The 10,586-nt window shown below is 42.4% G+C and overlaps 1 protein-coding gene across 6 annotated transcripts in view; it reads right to left on the bottom strand.

Annotated features, from left to right (window-relative positions):
- Window positions 1-1,829: 1,829 nt before the first annotated feature.
- LOC138761992 (TNF receptor-associated factor 2-like) overlaps window positions 1,830-10,586 on the bottom strand; it is a 73,707-nt gene continuing 64,950 nt past the window's right edge. For all 6 annotated transcript variants that reach the window (XM_069935123.1, XM_069935139.1, XM_069935107.1 and 3 more), the window contains exons 10-11: window positions 8,120-8,268; window positions 1,830-6,864 (exon numbers count right to left, since the gene is read on the bottom strand). In XM_069935123.1, coding sequence (XP_069791224.1) covers window positions 6,646-6,864; window positions 8,120-8,268 — 368 coding nt within the window. In that variant the 3' untranslated portion in view covers window positions 1,830-6,645. The remainder of the gene's footprint in view (window positions 6,865-8,119; window positions 8,269-10,586) is intronic.

Below are 10,586 nucleotides of genomic sequence, written 5' to 3'. Positions count from 1 at the left end.
ACTTTATCCTCTGCCAAATCATTCCCTAATATAAATGAGACTCCTTGCATGGGTAACTTTGAAATTATACCTACTACAACAGGTCCTTTGAACTAATTCTGAATTTAGCATTATGTTGTGAAGAGATATTGACTCTACTTCACCTCCAACTCTTTTAATCAAAGTCGTCTCCTCTGTGTCAGTCTTCTGATCAAGAGTTAAAACATTTTCCAACAACAGTGACTGAGCAGCCCCAGTATCTCCAAGAATTTTAACTGGAACCTGTGATTCTCCCACCTTTACTGAAACCAAGCCCTCTGACACAAAAGGTTTGAAAACATCCATGACACCCTTACAAGCTTTGGAACATCTGTTCTCCTTAAATTCAACTGTCTAAATACATGCTTCTGCTAAAACCTTTTCTTGTCTCTTTTTCAACACTAAACAATTGGCAATAACATGACCAGGTTTCTTACAAAAATGACATACAAATCCAGAAGTTCTGTCCTTTCCCACCTTACCTTCATCTTTTCTCTTAACATTCTCCCCAGATTTACTAATCGTCCCACATTAACCCTCTGAAAATGTTTACTATTCTGAAATGTATTTTTGTGAATCAGGGCAAATTCATCCGCTAATCTTCCCATTTGCTGTCACGTCCCGTCTCTTTCATCCAGGTATAATTTAATCTCATTTGGAACACACCTTTTAATTTCCTCAATTAATATTCATTCTCTCAATGTCAAAATCATTATTTATTCCTTTTGAGGTGCACCAATGGTCAAAACACACAGATTTTTCCAGAGCAAAATCCATATAAGATTGGCTCCATGTTTTCACCAAGCTCCTAAATTTTTGTCTATATGCTTCTGGAACCAACTTATAAGCTTTCAATACTGCTTGTTTAACAGTATCATAATTTGCCACTTGCTCTGTAGTCAAGCTAGAGGATGCAATTTGTGCTTTCCATTTCAGTACACTTGGGAGCATAAGAGGCCAGTTTTCTTTTGGCCATCATCAGCTCTCAGCAACCTTTTCAAAAAGCTGAAAATATGTATCTATATCTCCCTCATCAAAAGGAGGAACTAGATTTACTTCTCCCCAGGAGTTACAACCTCAATTCTTACTTCCCTCCATCTCAATTTTTAATTTCTCTAATTGAAAGTCTGTCCCTTTCAGTCTTTCCCATCATATTTTATTTGTCTTTCATAATCTTCCCTCCGTTTTTCAGCTACCTTTAACTCATACTTTCTCTGTTTTTCAGTTTCCGCTGCCTCATATATCCTGTTTTTCAGCCCCCTCTCTTTTTCAGCTTCTTCTCTATTTTTCAGCTTGGTCTGCCTCATATTGTTGTATCTACAACTCAAAGTTCTGTTTCTCTCGTTTTTCCACACCCTCCATTTCTCTCTTTCCTTTTCCATCCTCAGTTTCTCTAATTCCAATTGCAATTCAAAAGATCTATCCTCCGGAAAATTATCTAAGTCTTTCTCAATAAATTTTCCCTCACCTATATAAAATTTCATTATAATCCTCTGTATTTGTATTTTCATCATCCAATGCTTAACTTCAGTCAGCTTTAATGCTTTAGAAATAACCATCAGTTCCTCTTTTCTCCTGTTCTGCAGGCGATGGTTGTGACAAAAATGTATCAACACCCACTGCTGCTGTTTTCCACACACACACGCTTTAAATTAGCTCAGAAAAACCAATTAACTAATAAATTACAATAACTCAAAAAGTGTAAAATCCCAAAACTCCAATTTTCAATCCAAAAGGATAAGCCCTCAAAATGTTATGAGCCCAGAGGACCCCAAAACCCAGCAGCAATAGATATTCACCAAGACAAATGGTTACTTAAACAAAGGTTGCTTTTAATTATCTTTAAACATGAAAACAGGATCAAACTTTAACTTACTATTAACTTACTTAATCCCCTTCTAATTCTAAGCGCACGTGTTTGTAATGTGTGTTTGGAAAAGCTCTTTGATCACGGTCCAATCTCACTTCTTATTCCTCCAAATTCACTGGTTGCAGGCAATTCTTATACTGTGCACAGAATTTAACATTTATGAATTCCACCAGGCTTTGGTGTTTGAAAGGTAAATGGTTACCACTCAAGAAGGTTCTTTTCAGTTTTTAGAGAGAGATTTGTTGTTCGCCGGACACAAACTGATCCCTTGTAATCAGCCACATCAGTGTCTTGCTGAAGAAACTTGCCCCATCAGGGTTTTCCAGATGATAACCTCTTTCTTTCAGGTCACCACAGAGTTCCTTTTTGTGTTAATTATTCCAAGTGAATCATTAGACGCCAGTCCTCTCCTCTTGTATGGACAAGGGCTTTGACCAGGCTGAACTACGCACTCAAAACCCATTTCAAGATGGGTTTTTTTTCACAAGCTTGCCAACTTGTCCTGTTCCAGTCCCAGCTGCTGCTGCTGAACTGTAAAAACTGCAAAACTGAATTCTCTGTCTGAAAAAAGCCAGTTTTACTCTCTCTGCTTGCAGAAAACCACATGACCCTCTTAGAACAGCAAGCAGCACTCAGACAGACTGCACCTCTGAATCTAATCCTCCAAGTTCTTTCATCTGTTGCTTTTCAAAGCATCAATCCATTAGTGAAGTCCCTTGTTCACTCCCCAAAGCTTTTGCAAAGGTATTCAGAGCCAGACTGTCTAGCTTGAGCAGAGCTCCAGTATTTTAAATGAGATCTGTTTTGAAGTGTTTGTATGTGACATACACTAAAAAAAAACTTGCCACACTTTATCTCCCAAAATCATATCTATATACAATATAAAACACAACATATTCTGTCACAATACAAATAAGCTTAAAGAAAATCTGGAATATGCACTTTTATCACATTAATATTTGATGATAAATTAAAATCTGTGGATACCAGGTGCAAATAAAGGAAAAAAAATGTATTTGCCCCAAACATTATGGCGGACACTGTATGTCCTGGATATTAGAACGTTGGACTTTTAATAACACGTAAACATTAAAACGTCACATCAGTCACCATTAATTATGCACAAACCTTAGCTTGGAAATTATGTGGCTAAGAAAAGTCCATGCAGAAATTTCCATGAATGCAAGTGCAAATTTCGCTGGTCAATGTTGTGGACAAAATTCATTATCTGTGGACCCAAATTCTGTTGAGGCCTTCTGACTCAATTGACTGGGTTTCTCGAACTCCAGAACTCAGTGAGCTGACGTCATCAATGAACCAATGCAAGCACCATTTTCCAACTGTTGGTTCATAATATTGACAGAGTGGCAGTGTTCACAGTCTTACACGCAAGTAACCACGATGGTCCATTTTCCAGACTAGGAGAGCAATTATCGACCGTGAAATAAATTTATAAACTTTTTTTGATAATTGTATTTTAATATTTTTTGGTACAGAAGTCAGCTGTCTTCCTGAACAATATACTTCCAGAATAACACAAATTTAATTTTTAAAATTTTAAATTAATTTTTAATTACTTAACATCAGTCTTATCATGGTTCCATAGAGTGCCATTAAACTTTATCTTTGCTGCTAAATTTTGTTTTCCACAACTCTCAGATTTATGTACAAGACCTACTGGCCAGAGTACAAAAATCCCTTGGAAATATTGAAAAGCAAAAATGTGCTAATTCTAGAAATATGAAATAAAAACAGAAAATGCCGGAGATGATCAGTAGGTTAAGGGTGGGAAGAGAGAGAGGGGGAGGGAGGGAGGGAGGGAGGGAGGGAGGGAGATTAATGGGTCAATGACTGCTCAGAAGAAGGAAAACTGAATAAATGGCACTCTGACCTGGTTTTTTTCATCTTCTAAATCAAAACGACACAGGCTCAAGATGCAATCAATACCTTGTCATCTAACTTGTCAGTCCATAGGCCCTGGAGGTTTAACACAGAGTTCAATATCCTCGCATCAGGACCACTTGGGTGACTGACAGAGTTTGCGTCATCTTTTGGGAGGAGGAGGGTGCAGAATTGGGGTTTCAGATCAATGGGGTAATGAGTCGGATATTGGCTCGGTTTTCCCCTTCACAAATTCTAAATGGTTTCAGCATTATCCGCTTATGTTTTATGAAATAGCCTCCTCTGCCCTCCATATCTAACCATTCCACCAACAATTAACAAAAGGTGCAATGTTTTCCACAAACATCCACCATCTTGAAGTCTCCTCATCCCTCAATAACATCATTGTAAAACCACAGCACACTAAATACCTCAATGTCTCCCTAGGTAGCTGGTAGGTGTGGGTGGTAAAGGCACAGTGCAGAGGTCAGGGACAGTCTCCAAACACCAGAACCCTGACTCAATGATATGATGACCTATCCTTGCTTAGAAATGTGCTCTAGTATACAAACTGTCTCACCATAGGATAAGCAGAACAGTAGTGTTCTCCTCACACAATTGATTGTAAATATTACCCTGACCATTGAACTCTCCAACCTTTGGGATATCAGTCTCATTTATATGGAGATTCTTCCCAATACATCAACCCTCCTTCTCCAGTGCTGAACCTCTAAGAGGATCAGATCCAGAACACCGTGCCAAAGTAGTGGCTCTCCTTCCATGAAGCAGTGAGTTTTCAGGATACAGTGAATAGGAATACTATGAACAGTACAATCAAGACTATCTCTGAATTGTGATTTATCTCGATAAATAAACAGTTCCATCTTTCATTAGCCTAACTGTCTACTGCTGAAAATATCTTCACAATGTATCAACAGGACAATAGCCCAATGATTCTACTGATGGAAATAAACAGCATGAATAATATGTACTTTCCACAAATACAAGCCAGCTTAAAAAGAACCCAAAACACCTCATCCTAAATCTTCTTTCCAAACCTGGGCATCGATAACCTTCCTCAGCAGCAGAACTCACGACATTGTTACCCAGTTGAAATCCCTCCTTGTGACAACCCTGGCCACCCAGGTGTGTTTGACAGAAGATGGAGACAGGAAAAGGAATCCTCTAGCTCCATCTTCTTCGACTATTGCCAGATCTGCACGTTCCAATACTTCTGTAAACAACCGGTTAATGCAAAACTAAATATTATATATTGTCTATAAAATAATAGACTGCAGTCTATTATTGTTTAGTAAAACCCCCAGTATCCAGCACCTATGGGAATTGGTAGATGTCAGACAAGTGCATTTTCTGGTTGCTTGAGATGGCGTGTTGCGTGATTGGTGAACTAACTGCTAGGGGCATCAATTTTAAACTTTCGGTTTTTTTTAACCTTTTTTTGGTGATTTTCTTTGCTGGTTGCTTAATTCTGGATAACGGGGATTTTACTGTATTAAGAGTACATAAACACAACCAAAACATTCCATAATCTGAAATAAAAACAGAAAATGCTGGTAAAACTCAAGTCAGGCAGCATCTGTTGAAAGAGAAAACAGAAATGACAAAGGGCCACAGACATGAAACGTGGGCTGTTTAATTTGCTCAATGCTGCCTGACCTGCTGAGTATTTCCAAAATTTTGTTTTTATTTCAGATTTCCCAACATCTGTTGTTTTTTTTTAAATTTTTTACACTCAGTAATACAGTACAACTCCAATTATCCAAAATCGGATTCTCCAAAATCCTCATTTATCTGAAAATATTTTAACATTTCGGAGACGAACTGACCTCAGGTTGAATAAAATTCACCTGACATGAAATTAGAATGACGATTGTCCTTGTTTCAGGTAACTCCCTCCCCTCTCTCTTTCCATTTCTTCTTTACCTACCCCTATTGACTTTTCTCTTCAACTCTCCCTCTCAAACTGTGTGCTGCTGTCTCCCAGCTGCAAGCAGTCAGAAGAATTCTTTGTCCTGGCATCATCAAGGAGAGCTACCTTCTGGGCAGGAGTGGGACCTCAGGCTCAGTGGTGTTCCCTTCCCTCCCCTTTCTCACCCCTTTCGTTTCTCCCCTCAGCACACCAGAGCGAGCTCCTGACACCAACTCCCCAGTGATTGGTTTAGTGAAGTTGATACTACATGAACCAAGATGGAGCAGACTGCTGCCATTGAGAATCCTCCAAGACTGGGTTGTGTGCACAACACATCGAGTTTCCTTTCCCAGACGAAACAGCAATGTGCATGTCATAACTAAGGGAGGGGGTGGGGGAGTGGAAGCTATCATCAAAAGCTCAATAGCTTTCTCACGATAGAAACACACTGCTCACTTCAACTTGGGAACAAAGGAAATAGGTAACACAATAACACTACTTTCTCCCTACCTCCATTAACCCAGCTGACTCTAGCAACCCAGATCTCTGTTCACACTTCATTCACAAATGTACAAGTTCCAACTCTTTCATCAAGAGAAAAGGGAAAGATGGGAAGCGACAGGTAAATTCACTGTACCTCGTCTTTAGCTACACATTTCACTTACAAAGATGGCCTGTACAGAAAGACTAGTTAGACGATCTCTCAGTACCAACACTGCGTTTAGCAACAAGCGGTACATCATCCACTGATTGCAGGTAGATTGGAACAGGAACACGAGGACTGCATGGGCTTTTTGCTGATTGGCTCAGCACACAAGATCTGACCGGTAGTGGGACCGACGACCCTATACCGTTGCATATTCTTGTCAACTGTTATTTCCCCTCAATACAATGGCATAGCAAACTCCTGGAGGACTTTGGCCTTACTGTAGATAATAATGGTTTATTATAAGTCTGTTAAGTCCACAATAATTTTAATGAAAATGGTGTCATCACGCAAATAATTATTCTTGCCTTCTAGTTTGTTCAGCGGACAGAACAGAGGGCACCCACTAGCAATGTTCATCTCACTGACTGGTCTCTGGAAAGAGGATGAACTGACATCTGGTCGGAATGCATCAATGAGGTGTTCATGGTTAGTCTGATCCAAAAGCATGAGAGTCACCTGTAGAGAAGGCAAGAACAAGCCAATATTCATAAACCACATGTAGAACTTCCCCAACTTAGCACAGCCAGGCAGGTCCTGCTGGAGAACAGTCACTGTGCGAGTATCAGAAGCATTATCTCAAGTTGATACATATCCCCAGGACACCTCAGGGAACTCTGCCTATTGAAACAAATGCCACTCCCCACAGGCTCAGACCTCCTAATCACAGTTCATGCCAAGGACTGGTGCCCAGAGCCCTGATGAAAGCCAAATGTTACCTTTACTACGGTCAGATCATGCACAGCCCCACATATTGGCCCCATAGGAAGGGTCCCCTTCCTCTGTCCTACCCCCTCCTCCATCCCATTCTGTCATGACAGGTACCCCTTGGCATGCTCCTCCCTCCCTGTGACTAGTTCCACCCTATGTTCCCTCCTCTCTCAAGTGAGTTACCACATACTCACCTTCTGCCCCTCCCTCCTCCCCAGTCCACTCAGCAACACAACCTACCTTCTGCTCAGCAACAGCTTGATTACCAGCAGACTAATGACAACCGCTAGGAAATGAGTTTGCGACAGAATCACCACACACAAATACATCTCCGCTTCACCGACTGCTGTAAGAGCTCCCGCATCATATGCTCATGAGGAAGTGACCGCTCATTTCACAGGATGTTACACAACATGGTGAAAGAGGTATGTGGTGTGTTTGCCTTCATCAGTCAGGGCACCAAGTACAGGAGTGGGGACGGATGTTGGTGAGACCACATTTGGAGGCACATGCAGAATTCTGATCACCCAGCCATAAGAAAGACATAATTAAGCTGGAAAGGGTGCAGAAAATATTCACAAGAAGGATGCAGGGACTGGTGGACATTGATTATAAGGAGAGGCTGGTGCTTTTCTCTGTGAAGCAAAGGAATCTGAGTGGGGACTTTAAAAATATTTATAAAATTATGAATGGCATGGATAAGGTAGTCATGGCCTTTTACCCAGCTTAGGGCATAGATTTAAGGCGAGGGAAAAATGTGAAAGGAACCGGAGGGGCACCTTTTCTCCCACAGAGGCTAGTGAGTATTCAGAATGGCTGCCAGAGGTAGTGGTAGAAGGTGGTACAATTGTAATGTTAGAAAAAAACATGGACAAGTACATGGATAGGAAAAGCAGAGGAATATGGGCTGAACATAGGAAAACGGCACTAACTTGGGTAGACAACTTGGTCAGCATGGGCATGTTGGTTCGAAGGGGCTTTCCATGCTGTGACTCTCACTCACCTTTTGTCTAAATGGCCACCTCAACAATCCATCGTAGTTTCCTTTCATCACGACAAAGAAGAGGGACAAGTGGGAGCCACGGCCCACGCCATCACCATTCAGGTAGATCCGCAAGCACATCTTGTACCCATACTTACTAGTGTAGAAAGCTGAACAATTAACAGGTATTAGAGTCAGGCTGTAACAATGGGCATAGACAGCAAGGTGCACAATGCCCAAGCAGCCAGTAAACAATTGCACTTCCAAGCCAACTGGCTGAGACATGAGAGAGACTGATGAACAACGAAGCAGCCACCAGCAGGGCTGACGCACACAGAGGTATGGAGCAGTGGCGCGGCTCACATAGCTTCACCCTCAGTTCCAGAGACCTAGGTTCAATCCTCAACACAGGTCCTACCTATCTGAGGCCTGGACGATTTCCTTGTCACCAGGTGAGTTCCTTCCAAGTTTTTCAATTTCCTCCCACATTTCCAAGATAACTGCATTGGTAGGTCAACTGACTTTGTAAATTTCTCCTAATGCGTAGATGAGTAGGAGAATGTGATTGGCGGGCGGGGGTTAATGCAATGTAGGGGAAAATGAAATGGATTCAAGTGAAATGGGTGCTTTTTGCTGGGTGTGTACTCATTGGGCTGGCTTCCTGCTATTTGATTCTAATACTGAGATGGTAGCAATTCACCAACTCCTCAAGGATCACACAAACCATTTCCACCTCTATTCAGAATCAGAATTTATTGTTATGAATGTGTCACAAAATTTGTTGTTTCACAGCCGCATTACAGATGCAAATTTTTTTTAAAAATTGAATGCAAAAGAAGAGGAAGTGAGATAGTGCACTGTTCATTCAGAAATCTGATGCAGAGGGGAAGAAGCCGTTTCTGTACCATTGGATGTTCGCCTTCAGGCTCCTTGTTATATGTAGATTGCGTTGGAACACTCAGCCTCCTTGTCTGGAACATTGTGGATTGTCACGTGACTTCCCTGTCTGAAACTTATTCAGAAGTTGCATCACATTTTTCTCTCTCTGCCTCTTGGTCCAAATCCTGGACATTGCTCCATGCCAGGTTGAGACTGTGGACAACGCTGGAGGAGTCACTGGTAAGGTGTGCACTATAAGTTGAGCCGTAGTACTGCAATAGATCAGTGCTTGCAGAGAGCTGCACCCCTGTTGGTGCAGGGGATCGGAAATGCATTTGGAAGTCCCTGTCTGTGAGTGTGTACATGTGCAGGAGAGTGTGGTAGGGTAAGCAGGCACCAGTTTTGAAGTTCCTTTTTCCCAATGTGCTTGCTTGCACCGTTATAGTTTTTGTCTCCTACTGTGAAGAAACGGCCACTGATATTGGAGTCCAACCTGGGTCTGATATGAATATCTAGTTACTTAGTCGTAGAGTAATTAAGTATCATTTGAGGTCTTCCCCCATTTGACTCCCATGTGTTCAATAAGTTACCTTTGATTGTAACACTTGTGTCCAGACTCATCTCTCTGTGAACCCACTTAACTTAATTTCCAAACACAACAGTTGGCACTGCAAGCAGGGTTTAAAGAGTTTCAGCCAGACACACGTGGAGTACTAACCACGTGGGAGATTGTATGTGGGTGTTCTATCAGGTGCATGTCATTGCATACCTGCTCACCCCATGTGTGGGGATCAGAGTGATCAATGGTCGGGAGGTGGGGATGTGGGGCTGGACAATGACAACTTTGAAGAAGCCGAGTCTGATTATGCACGCTCTTCCCCCCCACCCCCCACCCACCCACCCCACTCCCCATGTTCTGGAAACCTTGCAAGCCTGTCCAGTAACCACGCTGTCCCAGACCCACCACAAGAACCCCCCTAACTAGCCGTCCACAATGGAGAAATTACCAAGAGGGTCCGAGCAGACAGCCGAGGAGCTATCGAGACTCGGGAATACGATGGTGGACAGAGTCAGTCAGCAGTCGGGCGAGCATTTAGCTGCATGGTTACTCCAGCTGTGGGATGAGTGGGGCCCCCCATATTTGACTCTCCCACCTAGAGGCCAGTATTCTGGGCAGTCTGTCCGTGCAGTAGACTGTCAACTGAAGGGTTCAACAAGGGGACCACGCTATGGGATCGGGTGGTGACTGCGGTGTCGGTCAGACTCCTCACTCTTTTAGAAAGGAACGTGATGAGCCGACCACAAGGGTCATTTGGAAATTGGCCCTTATTACTAGCCTCTACAGTAGGGCTCCTAGGCGCAACCTCCCTGAGGACGCCAGGGTAACCAATCTTGGTGGGGCACTTAAGTCACCACCGTCCGCCCTGACCTTAGAGGGGTGGTCTCATAGGCATATGGGGATCCTTTTGTTAAGGGAGACAAAGGGGTTGATTTGCCTGAAATTTTACACGGAGTCCGAAATGAACCCAAGCTGACTCCCATTTCATCTTCAGTCACTGATACAGGCTGTTGTCCCCTCCACAAACTGGCTGCTAGCATGCTGAATGGG

This window comes from Narcine bancroftii, chromosome 1, assembly GCF_036971445.1.
Source record: "Narcine bancroftii isolate sNarBan1 chromosome 1, sNarBan1.hap1, whole genome shotgun sequence".
NCBI lineage: Eukaryota > Metazoa > Chordata > Chondrichthyes > Torpediniformes > Narcinidae > Narcine > Narcine bancroftii.
This window is presented reverse-complemented; position numbering and strand designations above follow the sequence as displayed.